The sequence below is a fragment of the Primulina tabacum genome, unplaced genomic scaffold (assembly GCF_025594145.1).
Source record: "Primulina tabacum isolate GXHZ01 unplaced genomic scaffold, ASM2559414v2 Contig760, whole genome shotgun sequence".
Classification (NCBI taxonomy): Eukaryota; Viridiplantae; Streptophyta; class Magnoliopsida; order Lamiales; family Gesneriaceae; genus Primulina; species Primulina tabacum.
In genome coordinates this window covers 1,709-25,614 of record NW_027459892.1, presented here as the reverse complement: position 1 = coordinate 25,614, position 23,906 = coordinate 1,709, and the positions used below count along the sequence as shown (strand labels likewise).

The following is a 23,906-nucleotide window of genomic DNA, read 5'->3' as shown; positions in this document are numbered from 1 at the left end:
CTTGAATTTTTTTCCTTCATTTGTTTGAGGCTCGTGAGTTTCGTTGAATGAATGTGGCCATGGAGTTGGCTTTCAAGCTGTTCAATCATGTATTGTACATAAACTTTCTGTGCACTTTCTTCAAGGTTTGGTAGAACTTCTGCTCCCCTTCCTTTCTCAAAATTTCCTCATCTTTGGCAACATATCTTCTGTACCATCGAGCATGTTAATTTTTTTATTGAACAAAGTTCTATAGACCGTGGGCGTGCTAGGTGCAAAGTGCGCAATTTGAGTGAAAATATTAAAAATCTAACATCTAAAAATTCAAGCAAATTGTATGCTAAATTTGATCGTTCGTTATAATCTTATAAACTAATATGCACTAAAAACCAAGGAATACAATAGAAATGACACTGAAGTTTAATAATAAAGTCTTAATATGATTTTTGAATTTACGATAACCACTAAGAATCTAAAATACATAAAAATATGATAAAGTTGACGGAAAATACTAGAAACTGGAATAAAGAGATGAAGAGTGCTATAATATGAAATAAAAATACTTGAATCGAAAAACTAAAATTTGAAGAGTTGTTGCTGGATATTTTTTAGTTTGATGTGTTGAGTTGTGTTTTTTCTGTTTCTGTCGATTCCTATCTTCTTCATTGCTTGGGTTGTTCTCTCTATTCCCTGCACTTCTCCACAATCTTTCCCATAATCTTCTGATCGATTCAAAATACTCGGAAAAATTGATGGGCTTTTATGTCTTGTTTTATCGGTCAGTTATTTTAGAGGACATGAGCTTTTCACGTATTAGACCAAATTTTATTTTTGATGCAAAAGATACTATAACCTCATAAGCGATGATCTTTGGTTCACTACACTTAATTGTTGTCAGAAAACAAATTTAAAGAAATCATAAAACAGATTTATACTAAATTATTTCCTTCGATCTTTAAAATACACCTAATTTTCCAAAACATCGATTTTGAGAAATAACAAAAACATATATATAGTTTAAAAAATATATATGGGTCAACTAAAATAACTAAAATAGCCTGTATGCGTATAATAAAACTTTTTGTTATTTCAAGATAAAACTTTTCAAAAAATTTGATATAATTGAGTTTTGAACTTTTTTTGTAAGCCTGAGTTCGTGGCCAGTAGATTAAGTTGGGAGGGCCTCTTTTTGAACGGCCAAAGAAAAAAGAAAAAGAAAAAGAAAAAGAAAAAGGGAATCCAGGGTATCGCGAAAATTTTAGAATTGCCCGCGCTTTGATTGAATTCCCTCGATCTTTGGTTTACACTCCAGATTTTCTTCGTATCAAACTCGAATTTTCTGTCTCGTATCCGAAAAATACTCTCAAATACAAATTCTCACATCTCCATCTGGTATGATTATTGATTCTTTATGTTTAATTATTTCACGCTAATCGCCTAGAATAATCAATTCTGCGTTCTACACGGACGGGATATATTTAGGGATCTTCCATGAGCTTTTGTCGTGGTGGGTTATTTGCAGTTTTAATATTTGATGATATACTCTATAAATATTGAATTTTTTTAGGGAATATAAATGTTGAATTTTTGTTTACCTGCATTTGTTAATTTGTCTTGCTAGTTGTTTGTAACTCTTAGGAGGGGTTCTAGTAATTTTTGGTTCGGATGGTAGAGATAAGAATTCTCGAAGTATGGCTCACTTTGTTGCTGAATTTTTCTGATTGAGGTGCAGATGCTGCAAAAACAAGTATTTTCTGCTTATTTTTTTCTATTTTCTCATTTGTAAACTTTTATTGAAATCATTTTGCTCTTGGGTTGATGAAGAACTTTGTTCTAACGCCACTGATTCTTTGGAACTTTTCCTACAATTTATCTTTTTCCACTTGTTTATTAAACACAACCTCGAGATACTATTGTTGATTATTCAGTTAAAGTGGCAAATGCATCAGAGATGAGCAACATTTGGCAGTCTTTTTTATTATGCGTTGTTATTTTGGCTGTTTTGTGCCATTCATATTATGCTAAATGTGATGTTTTTCTTATTAGCTGTCAAACCATTTTTGAATTGTAAACTTTTGAAATCTCAGATCCATCTTGCACGTGTTTTACAAATCTCTTGACTGAAGCTACGTACTTTAAATTACCACAGGCAGCAGTAGACTTTCAAAGTGCTGCATATTTTTTGTTCGATAACTGTTGCTTGCTGTGGCAAGTTCTATCTTTGGTTGAATTCTGCACTTTGACGTTTTTCACTTTTTTGGATTCAACAAACTCGATTTTGACCAGAAAAATCTAGTGGTTTGCTATATTGGGAAGTTTTTTTGCTCAGTGAAGTTAGTCATCCTTTTAAGATTCTCAAATTGCTCTGCAAATTTATTTAAGGAATGGCGAAAGGTGGCAGGGGAAGACCCAGGATTGCTTCACGGCGGCACAGACCAACACCATACCCCTTCCCGTCTAACAGTATTCCTCCTTGCAACAAGAAAAGTAATTACTCGAAAATATTCATGCAAGATTGGGAAGATGCTACTTGTTCGATATGCATGGAGTGTCCTCATAATGCTGTTCTTCTCCTCTGCTCCTCTCATGATAAAGGCTGTCGTCCCTACATGTGTGGAACTAGTTTCCGCTATTCCAACTGTCTGGACCAGTACAAGAAGGCACACACAAAAGTAATGTCATCTAACAACACACCAACTTATGATGCATCTACCGAAGTGATGGATCCATTGTCTGGTAGGTTGGTTGTCAATGATAAAGCTACAGAGCTCACATGTCCCCTTTGTAGGGCTCAAGTGAAGGGTTGGACGGTTGTGGAGCCAGCACGAGACCATCTCAACTCAAAGAAGCGAACTTGCAACCAGGATAACTGCTCATTCATTGGAACATACAAAGAGCTGCAGAAACATGTAAGAACTGAGCACCCTTCTGCTAAGCCGCATGAAATGGATCCTACTCTGGCACAGAAGTGGAGAAATCTAGAGCAGGAGCGAGAGAGGGAAGATGTGATTAGCACCATAAGGTCGTCAAATCCAGGGGCACTGTTTTTTGGCGATTACGTGATTGAACGAAACCATTTTGGTTTGGGTTCTGACGGTGATGCACATGCCTTGGAGTCAAACGATGAAATTGAAAATGGATTTGATAGGAGGTTGATGTCTGTGATGATGTTTCTTCAGGCGTATGATTCTGAAATGGTACAGAATGGTCGAGGCTCGAGCCACATTTTGAGATCGAGTCATGAAAGGCCTGTTGTTTCTCTCGGTGAATTGGATCAAGACGGCAACCATATTGATGAAAACGAAGTTTCTGGAAGGAACCGTATGACATTGGCAAATCGTCTACGCCGCCATGGTAGAGTCCTCTTGGGACGATCAGGACGTAGGAGAAGGCGAAGAGAGGGCAACAGTGGGCAGGGTGTGTAGTGGTGGTGTGAAAGTTTCAATCACTAAGATAGAGGGAAACAGTAGCTCTTAGTCCATATGGGAACTTGATAAGGCTTTACCTCACTATTTTACATTTGTATGTAATTTACTGATTAATTAATTGGGATGTTTATTGTTGACTTTATCTTTAAATTCATTGATGAAAATTGCAAATTCTCAGGCTTCATGCTGTCTCTCTTTGGCCTTAGTGGTACATAAACCTCTTTTTATGTCTTGTTTCTTATATTATTATTATTATTATTAGTAATCGAATCACACATGTGCATAATATTTGTTATTCTGTATAAATCTCTATATTATTTTGATGTCGAAATAAAATATTATATTGCAAGTGTTACAATGGTCGTTCAAATATTATTAATCTTGTTTTTTGAAACATATCAATATTTTAACAAAAATTTGTGTGAGATGGTTTCATAGGTGGTATTTTGTAAGACGAATCTCTTATTTGAGTTATCTATGAAAAAATATTATTTTTTATGTTAAGGGTATTATTTTTTATTGTGAATATTAGTAGGGTTGACTCGTATCACAGATAAAGATTTGCTCGTCTCACTCTAATATTTTCCCCAATGTATCCTTATTTTTATGTGAAGCGGATATTTTTCAAAGAATATAAAAACATAACAAAATCGAAGAAATAAATTAAAATATTAAAAAACATATAAAATTAAATTAAATTATAAATGTAAACTAGGATTCCGTTCACACTTTCACAGGTTCGACCTATTAGAATCTGGAGATATAGAGAATCTCTGGCAGCAACCAGAACTCCGACTGATTACGCTTTAAAACGTCGTCGTCAACCACCGCGAAAGCCATGAGGACGAAGCCAACGGCCGTGTTCATGGCCTTTGGTACCAAAGGCGACGTTTACCCCATCGCTGTAATTCTATCATTTCTTTTTCATTTTCCCGGATTAATCATAATTCACGTTTTGAATAGTGATTATGGTTTTTGATTATCGACGCGTTCTCTATGGTTTCCTCAATAGGCTATTGCTGCAGCTTTTGCTTCCGATCAAAGGCAGTACGAGGTTGCCTTTGTGACTCATTCAGCGCACGAGGTTTGTAACCTTTTGGTTATTGTTTGACTCTCGTATGATATAATTTGTTGCAATGTTCATAATTACCAATTGAAGTGACATCATTTTATTTAGAGGATGAAAATTATTGAATTGCTGCATTTTTATTCCATTCCTAGTAGTTAGCAGCCTGTCGGAGAGTGGCTTTTAGCAATATTTAATATCTGGTATTCTTGTTGTGCTGAGTTAGTACACCATTGAAATCTAGAGTGAGCCTAAAACCTTTGTTTAGAATCATTTTGAGTTCATGTTATAGATACCCAACTTGAGCAGTAGTAGTGTGATACTTGAGTTGGGGAACGGGATATTCTTAGCAGCCAAGCTTCACCTTTCAGGGCTCAGGCGCGTAGGTAGGGTTTGGAACATTCCGTCCAACCAGTGGGACTGTCACAGAAAACCTGAAATAGTGGACCATATTCTTAAGAAAAAGGTGTCGTTTCAGGCATAATTTATAGCAACCGATACTTTATCTAAGGACATGGAATTGAGCCCTGAATCAAAATTAGTCTTTCTAGTTTCTACTCTCAAATTTGACATGTTTTTTGCGAGTTTGAATTCAAAGAACCAAATTATTTTCTTATTTGTTCTCTTCTTATTATTCTTTAAAGATTTAAATTTTGTATCTCATGCTTTCAATAGCATCATGCATGTAAGTATTATCATGAAATGATTACTTAGGACTTAGGAGAACTGCATAGAATAATATCTCCTACATTTTTCCTTCTGTTTCGGCCTTTTTATGGCCTATAAAGTACATTGAAAATTTGTAATTTTACTTTTTATAGTCAAACTGCAATCATTTAATGGAATCGAGGTAATGGAACTCTTCCGGAACCTGTCTTAATTTGTCAAACAATTATGCTGTTCAAATCTTGCATATTTTTTGCTTTTTGAACGCTGTGTTTGTTTATGTCATAAAATATACCAGGTATTTTCTATCTTGCAGAAGCTCAAAGTTCATCTAGAAGCAAAAAGAATCACATGTTTTCCAGTTTCATCACCTCCTGTCATGTCTTATCAAGACACTGCAGGTTATTATTCTTTTTTTGAGGCAATCATACTGTAGGTTTAGCCATTAAAATAAAAATAAGATATTGTCATGTCTTATCAAGAACTGCTGGTTTTGCATCTGTATGTATGGTCAATCAGCAAGTCTGAAATTCTATTCAATGATTTTAGTGCTATTTTTAATTTTAATCGGTTTACCTTCTAAAATTACATCTATGTTACAAGGATCCAGCAAGGTCTCCTTTTCTCTGCAGAAGAATGAAATCATGATAAAACATAGACAAGAGTGTGTTTCGATTGCTGAAGGCATATTCGGAGAAGACAGTAATATGGATGGTGACCTTATCATTATAAATTTCTTCGCTCTGGTAACTTCTTAGCAGGATTGCTTATGAGTGTTTTTTATGAAGTGCCAGAATTTGAACTGAATTCAGTTGCATGGCTCATAATGTTTTTGAATAGAAAATGACTTGTAAACTCTGAAGTTTGTAATGTCTGATGACTGATGTACCGCTATTATTTGTTTTTATCAAAACTCGGTATTACAGAACACCCAAACTTTGAGTAGTTGCCTGCTTTCAGAATTACTATGTTTTGAACTAGATTGAGTATAATAGTAGATCAAGAAACAACAATGATAAAACATATTTACTTTGATAACTAGAGTCTATTAGTAGTACGTTGAAGTTTTGCTAATTGATCTATCCCTCATATTCGATGTTGTAAATGATGGGAGGCGGCGGCGGGGCGGTCACCGCCTCGGCCGCGGCACTCAGATGGTTGAATTTTTTTAAGTAATTTTTTTTATAGATAATCATATATAATCATGCAAAAGACTATCAAGTAAGCGGCATAATGCAAAAGAATATCAAATCTACCCTTAAACTTCCATCAATAATCTTCAAAATAAGGATGACATTTTCCTCTTTTTCAAAGATTTTTTAATGTCTTCTTTGGCTTGTCTAAGAAAACCCAATAAAAGGTCATTGAGGGCTTCTTGTCATCGTCAACAAGACGTAATATGATGCTTCATCCTATAAACTCCTCCTTCCATAAGCCTCTTACAAAACTTGCATGTGATCCAATTCTTTTTTTCTTTATTATACAACACCCCATATTCCCAAACAATATCATTAGACTTTGGCTTAAATTCCAACTCCGGTTGTTTATATTTTTCCGCCATTAATCTTCAACAATAAATCAATAATAATAGGGAAAAAAACGAATTTGATTTTTGAAATCAAAAAATCCGAAATATTATAAAAAAGTATGTTAAATAATATATATACAATGCCTAACCTAAAGCTTCTTGTTGCTGGCGGCGGGCGGCGGCAGATAGTTTGTGTGGTGGACTTAGTGGTTGAAAGCGAGGAGTGAGAACCAAAAATAAAAAAAAAGAAAGTGGGGTGTGATTTAAACAAATAAGGTTTTGAGTTTAAAATTAGTTAAATTTGACTAGGTTTTTAAAATTTGTTGACTACAACTTAAAAATGTTGAATGCCTCACCTGATCCGTCTGTTCGCCCCTTGGCCTACCTGCTCACCGCCTCCACCCACCTCGACCGCCTGGCCATTTCCGTATAGCTTGGGCCGCCTAAAATAGCCGCCTCATGCGTAGCCCAGTGCCTATGCGGCTACCTCGACCGCCATTAAGAACACTGCTCATATTACATTTCTTTATCTTCAGGAAGGTTGGAGTCTTGCGGAACTATTTCAGGTTCATTGTGTTGTTGCTGCTCCTTATGTTGTTCCCTACAGGTTTGAGTTATATATTACTTAACTTTATTGATTTGGTCTACAACATATAGATGCCCTATGGCCTGAGCTATGGTATTCTTTGTTCTCAGAATTTGTAAAATACCTATAATGAAAATTATAGTTAGTTTTTTTGGGGGAGCAATCCCTTTTTGACATTTACACGTAAGACACCTTACGCCTCCTATGAGTTTTAGTATCATGCATAATGTGCATGTGATCTGAAGACATGTTTAGGGACATAGCTTGAAAGTTCTGAATTTATTAAGAAATAATAAATTGCATGATTCCTGTCACCATGCACAAATTGGCTTGCAAACTGAGATAGTTACTTGTTCGAATGTCCGTGTAAGTCGCTGAGTCTTAGGAAACTTCCTCTGGTAAAATATATTTGTTTTTCTCACCAGGTAACATCATTTAGTAAATCTTTTTTGAATTATTGAATATTTATAAATGCTTGTATTTACCAAAAAAATATTGGTTTATTTCCAATAACTGTCAACGAATTTCTAGAAAAAAATGGAAATGTGAAGATAGATTATGTTGTTTTCTTCATGGAATGTTGAACTTCTTTTATGCCTCGGGTCTGTTCTTAACGAATTTGTGGTGTTCAACCTGTGAGATGTCTTTATTTTTTTATGTTTTTATTACTCAAACAAGGGGATTGAATCATGTTAGAATCATATATCATATTTATTCTATTCAAAATTTTGCCCCCCTGAGATATGGAGGATGCTGTGGTCCAGGTTATACTGTGTTGTTTCGTCAATATTTGTATAAATCGAAGAGACAAGAATTAAAAAATTCTCGATGTAGAATATAATTCCTTTGTTTTGTCGAAGCTTTGTTTCTTAGTAATAAATGCTTAATTGAAATGCAGCGCCCCCTCTTCTTTTGAACGCCAATTTCAGAAAGAACTTCCTCTTTTATATGAATATCTTCAAGATGCTCCGACTGGTAAGGTAAATAGTTATAAATCTTTGTGCAATAGATCTTATTTTCTATTTATTAATTTTCATCGCTTAATTTTTCAATTGATTGTTGCACTTCGCCTGTTCATTGCAACCAGGCAACGTAATGTTCCAGCAGCAGCACTTTTTTTTAAAAAATTCTTCGATATTTTATCTATAGAATTGTGTTGGGATAGGAGATGTTGATTGGATTAAGCATGGGTGTTTTTTTAAATAGAAAACACCGCCAATGTGGTTGGGGGCGGGGGGGAGGGTGCGGGTTTCATAGGAGAGGGTGTTTGATATGATCAAGCAGGTTTTTACTGAACAATTTTTTTCTTAATTTTTATCATAGGTAGGGTGGGAAGATGTTATACATTGGATGTGGCCGCTTTTCACTGAAGATTGGGGACATTGGAGAAGCCATGATTTGCATCTAAGCTTCTTGCCTTTTACGGTTGTTATTAAGCTAGTGAATGTTCTTGTGAAATGTTATTTTAGTATATGAAATAAGATTGGGTTGTTTCTTTAATTTAATTATTCTTGTATGTATTCTTCATTGAATTCAGGATGCAGTGACTGGTCTTCCAAGATGGCACGAGAGGCCTTTGTCTCCCTTGCTACTGTAAGATATTTTCCACAAAAAGTTAATATCGTGACGGGATACTCTATGCATATAGTATTGAAGGATTGAATAATTTCTGAAGAAAATTTCCAAATCAATTTTCTTTACCGATTTCCAAGTACTAATTGTCCACACATAAGACAACAGACTTTTGAAATTCTGTCTATTTTCTATATAGAATTGTTACTTGCCTGTGTACTTGTTTTATTATTTCCTGATACTTTACAGGCTTTGCCTTACAGGTATGGATTTAGCAAAGAAGTTGTTGAGTGCCCTGGTAATTACTTACAAGGCTGTTCATTATTGTTTGTTCAATGCTATAAAGCTGTGGCTTCCCTACCTTGGAGGATCTTGTTCCCCTAGGACTCAACTTATTTTGTGTTTATTTCTCTCTGCGAACGTATATGACATTTTTCAAGAATTGCTTAATTTATGGTTTTGGCTCTATAAAGTGACTTTTGAGACAATCATTGCATAACTATTGTTCTGTCATTGTGGTTGTCATACAGCGATAATCTTAATATAATTGGGGCCTGCAACAGGTATTTTTCATTATGTTTTGTTTCAAATTAAAGTATAAGCTATCCCCAACTACTTGAACCAGTTGTAACGTTAATTTAGGCATTCCTCCATGCTTCCTCTTGCATACACTAACAGTCAGAGTTAAATTTGCCAAATCCATCTTACTAATCCGCCCTTAGTTTTACTTTGGATCGGTGCCACCCAACATTCTAACGTGTTCTACTTTTTTGTAACTACTCATCCACCATAACAGTCACAGCCAGGTTAAGCTTTTCATTGCCAAATCTCACAAACATATAATATAAACAGCCAAATAACACTTATAAAACATGTGAGAGTAGTCACGTTTAGGACTTTCAATTTTTTATCGTAGACATGTCTAGGTTATTCGTAACACCCACACCAGCCTTCATACAATTAAATTGGAAATGAAAGTCGTAGCACGGTTAACTAAGCACCCCATTTTCAAATATTTGAGGTTTAATAGTTTTTTTCCTTAGAAGGTCCTCTGGCAGTAGGTCGAGGGGCTCTATTACCTTTTGATAGTGTTGGTACCATAATTTGATGTGAGAATCCGCATGTGGTGTCCAAATGAGTTGGCGACTATCAAGTATCTTAACCTGTGTCCTAGGTTCATTCTAGAACCAGAATTGTTTATCATTATAGATCATGGCAAACTACAAGGTTTGTGTCTTAAACAAAACTTACTTTTGTCGGAAAGTCTTGTTTGTCTCCTTTTGTTTACCTATTTGTGTCTTCACTAAATGAATGCTTGCAACAATGTAGATTACTGGCCATCAAGAGTTCAGGTTTGTGGCTTTTGGTTTCTCCCTTTTGAGTGGCAGTTCTCCTGCAGCAGCTGTGCAGATATTTCATCTTTAAGTTTTTCAAGGAAATTAAATGCTGAAGAAGAGATGTGTTCGATTCATGTCAATTTAAAAGCTTTTCTGAATGCTTTGCCAGAACAACCTATTTTCATGAGTCTAAGTTCTATTGGTAGGCGAGTGTGTAATTGGAGTTTAACTTTATTCTATTGCTTTTTTACTATTTATTGTTAGACTTCTGTTCGTCATTTATTCACAAAACTTACTCCGGCAATCAACGTGCTTGAATTTTTTATTTGTTGGATTCAGCACTTTACATCAGGTCGTATTTTATGTTTTTCTTAAAAGAAAACGACATTCGTTCTGAAGTAAATTTCCCTCAAAACCTTCTGACTTAGGTATATATCCTGACGTTTAAAGTTCTAATTTTTTATTTGGCTGAATGTTTGACCTGTAATAGGCTAAAAAAGGTTAGAGTTTGTGACTTAATATGTTAGTGAAGTTATGATCCAGTGCTTTCCATAATTTAAGCAATAGTAGGACAATTTATCAATAAAAGAAATAATACTTCAGATAATTCCGGCAGAAACTGTTAAGAGGATGAGATATCATTGTTAATAAACTTTTTGGTATACTTGTAGTTGTCTCAAATTGTTGAAATTTTCAGTTCAGCTTTATAATTCACGCACTTGTTTAATTTTAACTCTCGCTATTTCTGCAGTATGGGTTATTTGAAGAATCCTAGAGCTTTTCTCAAGGTCCTTGAAAATGCTTTGAGTATTACAAGCTGTAGATTTATTCTGTTCTCAGCTGGTTATGGACCTTTAGATGCTGAAATCAAAATGTCTGCCCAGACACTATTGTCACCTTCAGAACAACTGCAACTTAGTGAAGATCAGACCTGCCTATTTGGAGGCCGTCTATTGTGCTTCTCTGGGTTAGTATTTCTTAAATGTTTGAGTATGTACTTGCATTAAAATGAAAAGATATAAGAATTTTCTCTCTCCTTGTCTCTTCAGTGATGCCAATTTGGCTGTATTATTTTGAATCTATATCTTATTGTAATTACATATGGAAGTATCTGTCTGGCATTTATTCAGAAATCAGAACTTAAGATAAGGTGAGATGGAAATATGCAACAAACATTTGGGTAATGGTAATATTTTTTTTTACTCCAACATAAAATGGAAATTTTCTGTTACATGTTTGGGGTCTGTTTTGATTTTGCAAGGAATTATTGTACCACACTTCCAAATTAGCTAGAAATATTTTCTCTACTCATTCTTGATATCTCCAACGAGCACGAGTCATGCTATACCTTCATGTCACTGCCAAATTGTTTGAGTGCATGACGTGCATCAGAGTTGAATTAGGTAATTTCGTAAATAAACACGCATCAGAGTTGATTAGGTAATTTCGTAAATAAACACTCAACCTGTTCGGTTGATAAATAACTAACAAACATGCTACCATAAATTAATATCATGCTAACAACCAATTCTTTTAAGTTCTCTTTATGTTTACCAAGGTGCATATGGATCAAATTTTATATCGCAAGTTCTGTGTGAACTGTGCAGGTATTATTGTAAGGATGCCTGAAAATTAATTTATCCAAAAAATAGCATTTATAAAATGTTTAAAGGAAAATTGTTGTGAGTGTAATGGGCAAGTTACTTTAAGTACAGTAACGTATATCTTTTTAATTAAGTCGTTCTTTGTGGTTTAGTTATAGGAAATTGTGTCTGGTGTTATAGAATCAAATCATGGATTACCATTTGTGTGCTTGATTGTCATGTTGGACATGTTAAATGATACCGATATGGAGAAGTAATTCAGTTCTTTTATACTTTCTTTGAGAGTGCTGTGAGTACCATCCATGTTATTTTAATTTTTACTATTTTTATCAGATATATCAGTTTGCTTTGTACATTTTTAGACTCTTGATATAAGTTATTGAACTGAATCCAACACTTTATTCAAATAGTGATGTACCATACAATTGGCTCTTTCCAAGATGTGCAGCTGCTATCCATCACGGGGGAAGGTGACCTTTCTAGTTTCCCTATATTTTTCTTTCAAATTTCTATGGTTCTGTTTGAAAACGTCCTAATTTATTTGTTTCTGTCATTGTGTCCTGTATTATCAGTGGATCCACCGCTGCTGCACTGCATGCAGGAATCCCTCAGGTAGGTTTGTAATAGAATTTGGTGCTTAAACTTCTGTTTGTATTTTTTATCATTTAGTTGGTAATCAAGATATCCCCTTTCATTGGACAGGTAACAACTCCTGTGTCTGGACAATTTTGCTTCTGAACCTTTTATTTGGATGTACAATCTCTAGAAAAATGAAAACGTAATGTCAGTGGTCCATGATTTGTTTGGTAGAGAAAATTTATAATATTTGAGATTTATTACAATCCCTAGAAGCTTTGCTAATCCTTGTATTGTATTTATTTACAAATTGGCTCTTTTAAGATGTTTTGTGGTTTTAGTTTCTGAATCTGTTCATAAACTTTTATGCCCTGAGTTCATTTTTTCCCCAGATTGCTGCGAACATAAACATCTTCTACTTCTCCAGAAACAAACTAGAACTATAACCATTTGATCTGTGATGACAGGTTATCTGTCCATTTATTCTGGATCAATTTTATTGGGCAGAGAGGATGTTTTGGCTTGGCGTGGCTCCAGAGCCTCTAAAGGGTACGTGCTTGGTACCAGATAAAGATGATGACTGTTCCATAATGGAAGCCGCAAATATGCTGGTTGGGGCTATAAATCGTGCACTGTCTCCTGAAGTCAAATTGCAGGCCTCACAGATTGCTAATAGAATTTCCGCTGAGGTAATGTCCATCAGTAAAATAATAGTGTACTTATTTGGTGACTTATCTTGACGAATGTTTGATTGGTGTATTTGTGTGATAATTATCTCCTAAATTAGATGCATGAAGTGGCTAAGCATCGTCATTCACATTATCTAGGTCCATTTTTCCTACTCGTGGTAGTACTTGGATTTAATGTGTAACACGTAAAATCTTTTTAGCTTGTTCTGAATTAAATAATTATATCTTGATTTTTAAGAAATAGCCATTTTGTAAATTCTCACTAGCATTTCTCCCACTGGATTGATGGCGAAACTTCTAAAATTCGATCAATGCAGTAACTACTTTCAAGTGCTGAAACTCGAGATCACCGACTAAATATCAGCTGGATGAGCTATGGTCCTCTTTGGAAACCATCTATTATCATATTCTAGACAAAATAATTTCTTCTAGATTTAGAAATAGCAACGTATAGTTACTACCTCTCTGAACTTGCACTGGGAACTGACTTTTTGTCCATGTTTTTCATTTTCACAGGATGGTGTTTCAGAAGCTGTGCGGTTAATTAGAGAAGAAATTAAATGTACTGGTGCTGCTGTGTGATGCACCGTACTCGGGAAAGTCCTGTGTGCGAGGCTTAAGATGCAGCACCCATACCCACCTGCTAGTATCGAATTTTCGGGTTCGAAGTCGAATAACCTGTGGCATCTATATTCAATATGTGTCGGAAAACGGTCAAATGACAATTGTCAACTTTCTTCTTAATGCGATTTGACTTTGAGCTCATCTTGTCGACAAACTACTTGTTTTCTTCAAAATACAAAATCGTCGTCTGGGTGGGACATTTTTGTAGACTTTTGAGTTCCCTTTGTCCTCTTTGTCCTTTGTCACAAATTTTTTCAAATCCAATCTTAGTTGGTCAGTCAAAAAATCCACAAATTTGACTGGCGTAGATCTAAACACAACTCCACCATCCAAAAAACCGTTGTCAAAATTTGATACATGTCTAAAATAAATAATAGAAATTAGTAGGTCTAGTCCCAATATCTATTTTATATGGAGCTCATATATTCAAAAGTTGTGTTACATAAAATATTTCGATGCCGCAGATAAGAGAGTATTGGTAAAGGATTGTACGTTTAGAGAAGAGGATTAATTTTTATGGTGAATTTTTTTAAAGGTAGAGAGTAATTAGGAAAAAAAATTCTAATACTAGTTTTTTTTAATAAAATACTTTTATTGAAGTGTTTGCAAAAGATATGATTTAATGATGTATTGTGGCAAAATGTAATTTTGGTATGATAAAAAAATTGGATATAAGAGTATCCAAAAAATATTGGAACAACTTTGGATTAGAATCAGTCGTTTTACAATTAGTGAATCCGTCAGAGAGTACTCCACCACGAGTTGACAAAGTACTCTCTGCCAATTGTCAATCTCTAGCGCAAAGCTAAGCAGTACAATCATGTGTCACACCGTGTGAGTTTTGTCGTACCTTGTCCCACCTTGTGACCTTTGTACTGATGAAACTCTCATCAACCAAGCTTCACTCTTAGAGCATCTACAATCATGTGTCATACTCTGTGGAATTTGTCATACCTTGTCACACCCTGTGGGTTTTGTCGTACCTTGTCCCACCTTATGAGCTTTGTACGGATGAAACTCTCATCAATCAAGCTTCACTCTTAGAGCATCTACAATCATGTGTCATACTCTGTGGAATTTGTCGTACCTTGTCACACCTTGTGGGCTTTGTACTGATGAAACTCTCATCAACCAAACTTCAATCTCTTAGAGCATATGCTTACTTTAGATCATCCAAATGAGGACTAAATTGGATTTATTGTCATAACTCTTATTTGTCGAAAAGGTGGATATGTTGAAACCATGATCGTGAGCAAATGTATAAGTATACTCCTGAAAATTATGTGGATATAAGAAGCTATGTTGAAATCTCTCTGGCCGTAAATATTTTTTGTTTTTCTCCATTTGAGTTTAAATTGAAACAACTTTTGGATTTGAATGCACAAGTAGAAGTAAAATTTGGACTATAGAAACACATAAAATAGATTTTTCTCGAAAAATCAAAAGAAAAAATAGAGGGAAATACACCCTAAAATCGATCCAAAATCCAATTTCATGCGTGAAAACACAACATGCAGCGGAAATTGATTATTTAACACACACGTAAATTTTTAATAAATAAACATCAAATTTAAATTATGCACAAGTATAAAAACTTGTGCAATGTCTCATGTCAAAAATTCACTAGAAAAATATGTAAATCGTTTACACAAAACAATACTAGTGAGTATAAAAAAAGTTAAGTTCCTTGACACTCTAAGAAATTAAGATGCATAAAAAACTCAAAGTAAATACTAGATGCATGAAACAAAAAACATAGTGCTTAAAACAAATGAAATCACTCTTCGATCAACACTCTGCGTCAGTGTTGTTCTTGAGTGTACTAAACACCAATCAGCAACACGGTAAAACGATCAATCTGATCACACCAACACTTCACACGAAATCTTCAATACTGAACTTGTGTACATTCAGAAAAATTCCAGCAGCTGTGTGAATGTCCTTCTTCCAAAAATCTTCACGTTCACCTCTCAATATTCCGTATATATGCAACAATATCTTGGCCACATTATCTTTCCATAAAATCAATCCTACAAACATGAAAATAAGAGTTTAATATGCATAAGACTCTTTCAAACAAGCATAAAATATCTTAGAAATAAATACCCTATTAAAATCAAATCTTATAATATCTAGAAATTAGTTAACCAATATATTATCATCTAGATCTAGAAAGACAAAATATTAAATTGATAATATCAATTTTGTAAAATAACGAACGAATAAAATATTCCTTCGAGTGGGTTAGTTACCTCAAAATTTTATTGCTGAAACTTTTGAATTCCTCACATAAAAGTCCCTCTCGTGTTGAAAAAGTTCTCGCAAACCAAAATTTTTCCACCTTCCAATTCAAAGACTATTGACTTGTAGAAAGGCCCCTTTTGCCTCCTTCACCATGTTCGTTCACGGGCGGCCAAATAGACATACAGATTAGTGCCTTCTTCCTCCTGCAGTGAATAAAATATTTTCAAATTTATTGTATAATATTATCTGTGTTGCACTGTTGCGATTATTTTGTACGCTCGCAGGCGGTGTGCTATGCTATACGCAGGTCTAACATCATTTGACACCTGAGTAATACAATTTTTCGTGTCAATTCATCCTTTAGTATGAAGTTCTGGTACTTTAATATAAATCTAAGAACTACGTTCTTTAATCTAGTGATAAGAGTTTGATTTTAACATTTAGTTTCAGAGTAAATATTACGTGTTTGTTTTCAAAATAAGATAATATTTTTAAAAAATAATCATGCTAATGTGATAACATTCGAACCATGACACTTGAACTTTTGTACGATTTAAATGATTTGAAATGTAAAATTATCATTACTTGTAATTTTCGGTAAAATGGCATACACTTATCGCACCATCTATGTGTTAGTTCCTTCCAAAATATACTGAATCATATCTCTTGGAGTGCCGTGTACATGACAGAAGCAATGAGGTGAACCTCTTTCAAATATACAACATGGATTCTGGCAATGCAATGTAGTTGGACTCTCGTGTCGATCCGAATAAATCATCCTTTCCGCGTAGGAAAATTTTTGTTGGGTAGATCGATCGAACTATGGATCTTGGTCTGCTGTACAATTTAAAAGATTTGAGTTGTACAATTAACACCAGCTATAGCTTTTGGTAAAACGACAATCGCTCGGTCCTACAATTGGTACCAGAGAGCTAAGGTCACGAGTTCGTTTCTCATTGATAGTAAGTTGTGCAATTATCGAGGCAAATATTGTTATGGTGCATTAACTGTGCTAAGTGGATAGAGTGATCGAACAATGTTGTTTGAGTTGGTATACTGTTTAAAAGATTTGAGTTACACGATTACAACCACTTATAACTTTTAGTAAAACGAAAAATACTCGATCTTACGATATTGTATTGAAAATTTTAAATGCATTTAAACAATGATTGATCCAAAGTTACTTTATAAATAACAACATATTGTAATTTGGAAATAAGAAAACATTTTTTTTAATTTTTTTTAAATAGCATATAAAAATATTATCCCCACCCACAGCATGATAAATTTTCACTGATTATCACACCACGTGGGTCCTACAAACCCATACATGCTACATTTTCTTTCTATAAATAATCCTCAACTAGCATTTGCATAATCATACAATCAATAATATCAAAAAAAAAAAAAGAAGAAGAAGAAAGAAATAAGAGAGGACCAAGATGTCCGGGGGAAGAGGCAGTGCATTGATAATTCTGACGGTGGTGATGGCAATGGCGGTGGTTTTCCACTGTCAAGTGACAGAAGCTGCCACTTACACGGTGGGCGGCAGCGGTGGCTGGACCTTCAATGTGGCCGGTTGGCCTAGAGGCAAGACCTTCAAGGCTGGCGACGTACTAGGTAAATAGTATTAGTATTTAGTATAACTAGGTAAATCTTTGTTACGTTATTTCAAATACCCCCTCCAATTTAGTCATTTGAATTCCATGCATTTCAAGATTTCTTGAAAAGAAAAATGGATAGGTTTTTTGTTGTTGATTTGCAGTGTTTAGTTACGGCCCCGGGGCTCACAATGTGGTGAGGGTGAACAGAGCAGGATACAACGGATGCAACGCCCCTAGTGGGGCTAAATCGTTTCAGAGTGGGAGAGATCAGATCAAACTCGCAAAGGGACAAAATTTCTTCATTTGCAGTTATGCAGGGCACTGCGAAGCTGGAATGAAGATTGCTGTAACTGCAACTTGACATGTTTCTTTCAAATTTAAATTTCCAAAACTATCAATGTAGTACTTTTAACTACGTACCATTATGTGGGATGCAATAATACTAAAATAAAAATCTTACTGCTCATAAAGTTTGAACTTTTAAGTCATTTGGGTCGTCATGTTCTTAGTAGTCCGACTTTATAACATCGCGCTTATTAGTTAAAAATATATATTATTTTATCGTTTGATAACAAAAACCACAGAAACCGTTTTATATAATTTACTCGTAACTATGTTATTTCATAATTTACGCACAACAGCGGACGCATATGTGAGGATAGACTGGACTGAGTTTTATAGTTTATACTATGTTATTTGGGCTTCAGTAATTTTTGGTATATATGGACTACTTTTGTGGAAAATTCAATGGAATTGAACATGATATGCTATTGGATATGAAATAATATTGTAAATACATAAATAAGCATATTATTAAATTAAAAAATTTGTATCTTATATAAAATAATATAATTAAATTAATTTTTCAATTTACTTTAATAATAATAATAATAATAATAATAATAATAATAATAATAATAATAATAATAATAATAATAATAAATTGTTCATGAACATATCAAATTTTCATGCAATTATTTTATAAAATATAATTTAATTTTTGAAATACAGTCTAACATTCACTATTCAATTTATATAATATTTATATTCTCAAATTTAGGATATTAATATATTAAAATTTTGTATAATTTTTTGGATGATTGATATTCATTTTTTTAAAAAAAAAAGAGCAAATAAGTTAAAAGATGGACTAATTGCATCAACACCAACCGTGAAAAAATAGAAAAATACAAAAAAAAAAAAAAATCAATAGTATTTTAGACTATGTGTTTTTAAAATCATGCATAAAACCTCTTTCCGGATGGGTTAAATGTGCCTTTTTTTTTTAAATAACTTAAGGGTGAAACGTGTTCGATTTTTTTTTTTTTAAGAATGAAAGATGTATTAACTTATTAATATATTTAAAAGATTGTATAGCTTTTAGACTTTTCATAAAAGAGATTGATACGATTAGCCCGTTAAAAGATATATAAACGAAGAGAATAAAACATTTACAAAAAGTAAAAATTTGTGTGAGACGGTCTCACGGGTCGTATTTTGTGAGACATATCTCTTATTTGAGTCATTCATGAAAAAATATTACTTTTTATGCTAAGAGTATTACTTTTTATCGTGAATATCGGTCGAGTTGACCCGTCTCACACATAAAGATTCATGAGACCGTCTCACAAGAGACCTACTCTTACAAAAATATACTTAGTAATCAATGAAACTTTAAATAAGCCCAACCCAAGACAAGCATCGTGTAGCTAGCGTTCATGGTGTTCCTTCTTCTATATTGCCTTTTTTCTTCCTCGTGCGATGTTGGTTCGGTCTTATATATGATACAAAAACTAAATTTGAGTAGTTTGTATTTGAAGTACTCGCACAAATTAAATTAATTCTCCCATTTTTTTGTGGCTTTTATGTTGTTCTTTGATGGCAGCACTGTTGGATCTAGGATTTTAGCGGTGCCAAACATATCAATTTCTGGTGGTGATCGCCATTCTCGGTTTTCAGACTTGTGGTGGTCCGTGTGTTAGTTTCTTAAGACTTTCTATTTGGGTGTAAGATATATATAAAAGAAAAAAGATTGAGAAACAGATGATACGAACCCTGAGTCTGAGTGTAAAAAAATTGAAAAAATTCTTGAAACATTCAAGGATATTCAAACAAGAATCTAAAACTTAGGGAGATGTATTCAATGTAGGAGATTTATTGAATTTTAATGACTTTTGTAGATTTTAAAATTCTAGATATATTCAATTTAGACTTTTACATACACTATATAAGTCTAGTGGTATTCAAAATAGACTTTCATAGAGTTTTAAAAAGCCAACTGGTATTCAACATTGACTTTTAAAAACTCTACAAAAGTCTATAGGTATTCAGATTTTCAATAGACTTTTAGTAACTTCATGGAATTCATCAACATACAAACATTAAAGCCTAAGATACAACTATAAATTGTCAAAAATTGTATTTGGTTCAACCCAAAGATTTGGATGGATTTTTAAAACTTCTAACTCATACCCAAACTATTTATTTATCTCTCTGACGCTTCACATCATCTTTTTTCTTATCTTCTCTTCTCTCGTCTATCTCTATCACTCTCTCAAATTTTGGAAGTGTATCTCTATATATATTTTCATCTTTCTTTTTTTATTTTTTTATTTTTTGGTTGATTGTTCATTTAATAATTTTTTATTTTAATATCATTGGAAATTTTGAATTCCATAATTGATTTTGTGATTTTTAATTTGTGGTTTATAAAAATTAATGTAATATGAAATAATAATAAAAGATGATCCAAAAAATATCGTTTAATTCATAATAATTGAATAGACTCGCAACAAACATGATTTTTTAAATTCTTTTTAGCATTTTCAATTTCAATTAATATGTAAGCTATGATATTTATATACAAAATTATATCCACACAAATATTCTTTTCACATGTATATTATCAATTTAAAAACAAAGTTACAGATTAATCAGTTGATGTATTTTAAAAAATTTACATGCATGCATACAAACCCACATATATACACATGTAAGGATTAAATGATTTAATTTTAAATAAGTAAATTCATTTATTAATATAAATATTGAAAAACTATTTCAAACTGAATATGTTATATATGTTAATTAATTATTAGTTCAAAGAAATTAATAAAAAATAATATGTTATAATTAAGTACAAATTTTTTAAATTCTATAAAAAAATTCACAAAAGTCTATAAAAATCTTGCAAAAATGTCTACATGAATCCACATAAATCTGTTTATAAATCTGTGAGATTCTGTAAAAGTCAATAAAAATCTATCAAATCCATAAAAGTCTATCATTTGAAAAAGTCATTAAAAGTCATTAAAACTCTGAATTGAATACACCTCACTTAGAACAACCTAGTTATAATAAAATTTAGAACAGCCTAGTTATAATAAAAAGATCTCTGTGAAAAATTACCACCAACATCATTTAGCATCAAACCCTTATTATATAAAAAGGTAAGGCCATAGCGATACAAAAATATTTAACTGACGCCGATAAAATGATCAATTTTATCAAAGAAACCTCATAAAATAAAATAATTCGATAAACCATATAAATGATTGGTCTAGATAATCTATGATACCTTGCAGAGTCTTTTGCAAACTTCAAGGTTGTAGATCTGAAAATGAACAAAACTGAAGGTGACCAACCCTTAATTAACAGAACAATTTCTCAAGAACCACCAAGGAAAAGTATGAGATTCTATGATATTAACATGAGAGGACCTTGAAGTAATTTTCAGGTTGGTGGAGAATCACACCCAGAGGGAACACTGTCAATAAAGAATCAAATTTATTTCATGGAAGCACGATGAGTCATTAAAATGAATCTATATTATATAGGCTGAAAATCTTGCATATCTTTATTATGTCTTTAGGCGATATGCCTCTAGATAGATTTGATAGGAGATAGACTTGATAGGTATAAAAACGCCTCATACTCGGATCTAACAAAAAAAGAAGGGAAAGTAAATAAAAATGGAGAACAAAGGTAAATTTGGAATTAAGTTATAATTGGGCCAAAATAGAAAACATGAAGGATACAATTGTCACACTGAAAACTTGAAGGATAAAAATGGGAATGAATATAAACAATTTGAACATAATAATGAATTATTCCTGTTTTTTTTACTAATATTTTAGATATGTTTCAATATGAAAAAAATAGTGAAAATAAAATTAAAATTTAGGTTTGGGTTTCATGGGAGATGTACACGCTTAACATCAATACATCTAAAGACAAAAGTTTAGTTACCTCAACAAAAGCCTAATTTTAGTTCAGTGATAGAGATTGAAATTGGTCCAATTGAAAAAGAACCCATTAACCCACCAAACCAAAAGAGACAAATAAATAAAAATTTAAAAACAAACTTGAAAAATTAGAAATTAGGCAATTGAACCACGTACTTTTAGACAGTGTTCTAAAAAACCTGTTTAAACTTGAAGCTCGACAAAAACGTTTCACTTCGGAGAAAAGCAGAAAAAACGGTTAAATTGTAGTTTGGCTGAATTAAGTGTAATTAAGGCGTTTAATTAAGTGTACTTAAGCACAATTAATGACATTTATTTATTTTTAAATTTTTAATTTTGAAGGTATGTCTTTTTATTTTAAAATAATAAATTAGGTTTATAATTTAGATGTATATTTTTAATTTTAATTATGATTAAACATATTTGATAATGATTTGACAAATATTTAGTATTTTTTAATGTGGTCTAGTTGCAAAAACAAATAAAGATTGCAATTTTGAGATTTTATGCTTTTATGAATATGAGAATTAATGTATCAGACTTAAATTTATCATATTTATGTATTATTTTATCTATTTATTGGTTTGAGATGATTACAATTGCACTAAAAATAAAAAACGTTTTTTCACGCTAAAGCCTGTATTAATCTCGCTTAAACTTGAAAAGCTTGGAGCTCGACATCCACGCTTCGAGACGCTTCATGCTTTTTAGAACCTTGCTTTTAGCATAGCATTCGAATCCCTGCCCAAATCAAAATTTTCTTTAGAGATCAAATCTTCTTATCCAAGCCTGATATACAACTTACAATATGATAAGGAAGTAACTGCATTTAACATGACAAAAAAAACGTGATTTTGCCAAGTGGAGGTTTAGGATTTGAACGTGATATCCGATCAAGAATTGCATATACTATGTAATTTTTGGAAAATAAAACTATAAAATATATTTGAAAATTGACCTTCATTTTAGGATTTGAAGGTAATATACCATGTTCAAATTACTAAGTGGGTGTCATTTCTTAAATAAATATGGAGGGAATGTCATAAATTTAAATAACTACATTGTTTCTAATTTTCTTGAGGTATTTAATATTACATAAAAAAATCACGTGAGATCATCTCATGAGTCAAATATATCAAAATTATTATTTTTCACTGCAAAAGCATAATTTATCTTTAGTTCTATGTTATGAAGAAATATTGTGTAACCATATACTTTTGACATATAATGCAATAATTTTTACTGCAAAAATATTATTTTTTGTTAGTTATATGTTATGAAGAAATATTGATTAATATATGTTGACTTGAGTGAATAATATTCTTTAGAGATCGTATTAGAATTTAGGGGGGATGTTCTTAAAAATTAAGAAATATCCTCAAATGACTAGCTTTGCTAGATAATCGAAAAGTGAATAAGGGCATAAACGGTTCGATTTGACTAATGATAAATTATATAATGCAATAGGCAATTAACAAAAAATGTCTTGAAATAAATGCAAGAATGTAAAGTGCATAATGAAATGAGACATATAGTTTGTGGATTTTCGGAAATAACACTCATACGTCGACCCTTCTTCTACGTATGAAGGATTCCACTAAAATACTTTGCTTTTACAATGTTTTGTAACAACCTACTTTAGCTAGGACTTACCACTACCTAAACTGAAACTCTCAGTGATCATTTTACAAGATCTGAATATTTAAGAACACTTGGTTTACCAAAAAACAATACAAAATAATCCAAAGTTTTGCTTGATGACTTGAGTTGATAATATAACACAAAATGATCCTGAAAGATATAATATTTTGTTAGGCGTAAGCTATGAGAGAAACAAGAAATATGAAAGCTTTAAGTATGCTAAAAAAGCTTGAATGAATGCAGATTGAAGATGTACAAGAGTTTAGATCCTTTATGTAGGACCGAGTGCTTACCGCCTTACCAAAAACTATAACTGGTGGTAATAGTGCAATTCAAATCTTTCAAATCGCACAGCAACTCAAGCACAACGGTTCGATCGTTCTACCAAGTAAGGATAATTATTGCACCCAACAATCTCCCTCCCAATAATTGCACTCCTTGCAATCAATGGGAATCGAACCATGACCTTGGCTCTGATACTAATTGTTGACCGAGTGCGTACCACTTTACCAAAATTT

The 23,906-nt window shown here is 32.9% G+C and overlaps 3 protein-coding genes across 13 annotated transcripts; all 3 read left to right on the top strand.

Moving 5' to 3' along the window:
* The first annotated feature begins 1,154 nt into the window (after nucleotides 1–1,154).
* On the top strand, nucleotides 1,155–3,544 carry LOC142534965 (uncharacterized). Of its 3 annotated transcripts, none has more exons than XM_075641615.1 (2): nucleotides 1,155–1,371; nucleotides 2,067–3,544. In XM_075641615.1, the coding sequence occupies exon 2, from the start codon at nucleotides 2,364–2,366 to the stop codon at nucleotides 3,402–3,404; it is 1,041 nt and encodes a 346-aa protein (XP_075497730.1). In that variant the 5' UTR covers nucleotides 1,155–1,371; nucleotides 2,067–2,363; the 3' UTR covers nucleotides 3,405–3,544. The 3 variants fall into 3 exon arrangements, with proteins under 3 accessions (XP_075497730.1, XP_075497731.1, XP_075497729.1); XM_075641616.1 differs by having other exon boundaries at nucleotides 1,155–1,726; nucleotides 2,362–3,544; XM_075641614.1 differs by having other exon boundaries at nucleotides 1,156–1,371; nucleotides 2,362–3,544.
* A 583-nt stretch (nucleotides 3,545–4,127) lies between these two features.
* LOC142534960 (sterol 3-beta-glucosyltransferase-like) lies at nucleotides 4,128–13,796 on the top strand. 9 transcript variants are annotated; one of them, XM_075641604.1, is made up of 15 exons: nucleotides 4,128–4,311; nucleotides 4,420–4,491; nucleotides 5,456–5,540; nucleotides 5,743–5,885; nucleotides 7,204–7,274; nucleotides 8,152–8,233; nucleotides 8,577–8,678; nucleotides 8,791–8,846; nucleotides 9,089–9,123; nucleotides 10,155–10,368; nucleotides 10,914–11,129; nucleotides 12,177–12,236; nucleotides 12,339–12,378; nucleotides 12,810–13,031; nucleotides 13,548–13,796. In XM_075641604.1, exons 1-15 carry the CDS (start codon nucleotides 4,246–4,248, stop codon nucleotides 13,611–13,613), a joined length of 1,530 nt encoding a protein of 509 aa, XP_075497719.1. In that variant the 5' UTR covers nucleotides 4,128–4,245; the 3' UTR covers nucleotides 13,614–13,796. The 9 variants fall into 9 exon arrangements, with proteins under 9 accessions (XP_075497719.1, XP_075497720.1, XP_075497718.1 ...); XM_075641605.1 differs by having other exon boundaries at nucleotides 5,438–5,540; nucleotides 5,743–5,853; nucleotides 7,204–7,233; nucleotides 8,152–8,228; XM_075641603.1 differs by having other exon boundaries at nucleotides 5,438–5,540; nucleotides 8,152–8,228; nucleotides 8,581–8,678.
* A 3,474-nt stretch (nucleotides 13,797–17,270) lies between these two features.
* Nucleotides 17,271–17,973, top strand: LOC142534964 (basic blue protein-like). Its single transcript, XM_075641613.1, has 2 exons — nucleotides 17,271–17,519; nucleotides 17,665–17,973. The coding sequence occupies exons 1-2, from the start codon at nucleotides 17,342–17,344 to the stop codon at nucleotides 17,862–17,864; spliced, it is 378 nt and encodes a 125-aa protein (XP_075497728.1). The 5' UTR covers nucleotides 17,271–17,341; the 3' UTR covers nucleotides 17,865–17,973.
* The last annotated feature ends 5,933 nt before the right edge of the window (nucleotides 17,974–23,906 follow it).

Bases quoted from the DNA above. Each gene is read 5' to 3' on its own strand.
- LOC142534965 (XM_075641615.1), top strand. From the start codon at position 2,364: ATGGCGAAAGGTGGCAGGGGAAGACCCAGGATTGCTTCACGGCGGCAC.
- LOC142534960 (XM_075641602.1), top strand. From the start codon at position 4,246: ATGAGGACGAAGCCAACGGCCGTGTTCATGGCCTTTGGTACCAAAGGC. The intron at 5,541-5,742 runs GTTATTATTCTT...CTATGTTACAAG, and splicing joins GTCTTATCAAGACACTGCAG to GATCCAGCAAGGTCTCCTTT. The intron at 7,275-8,151 runs GTTTGAGTTATA...ATTGAAATGCAG, and splicing joins CCTTATGTTGTTCCCTACAG to CGCCCCCTCTTCTTTTGAAC.
- LOC142534964 (XM_075641613.1), top strand. From the start codon at position 17,342: ATGTCCGGGGGAAGAGGCAGTGCATTGATAATTCTGACGGTGGTGATG. The intron at 17,520-17,664 runs GTAAATAGTATT...GTTGATTTGCAG, and splicing joins CAAGGCTGGCGACGTACTAG to TGTTTAGTTACGGCCCCGGG.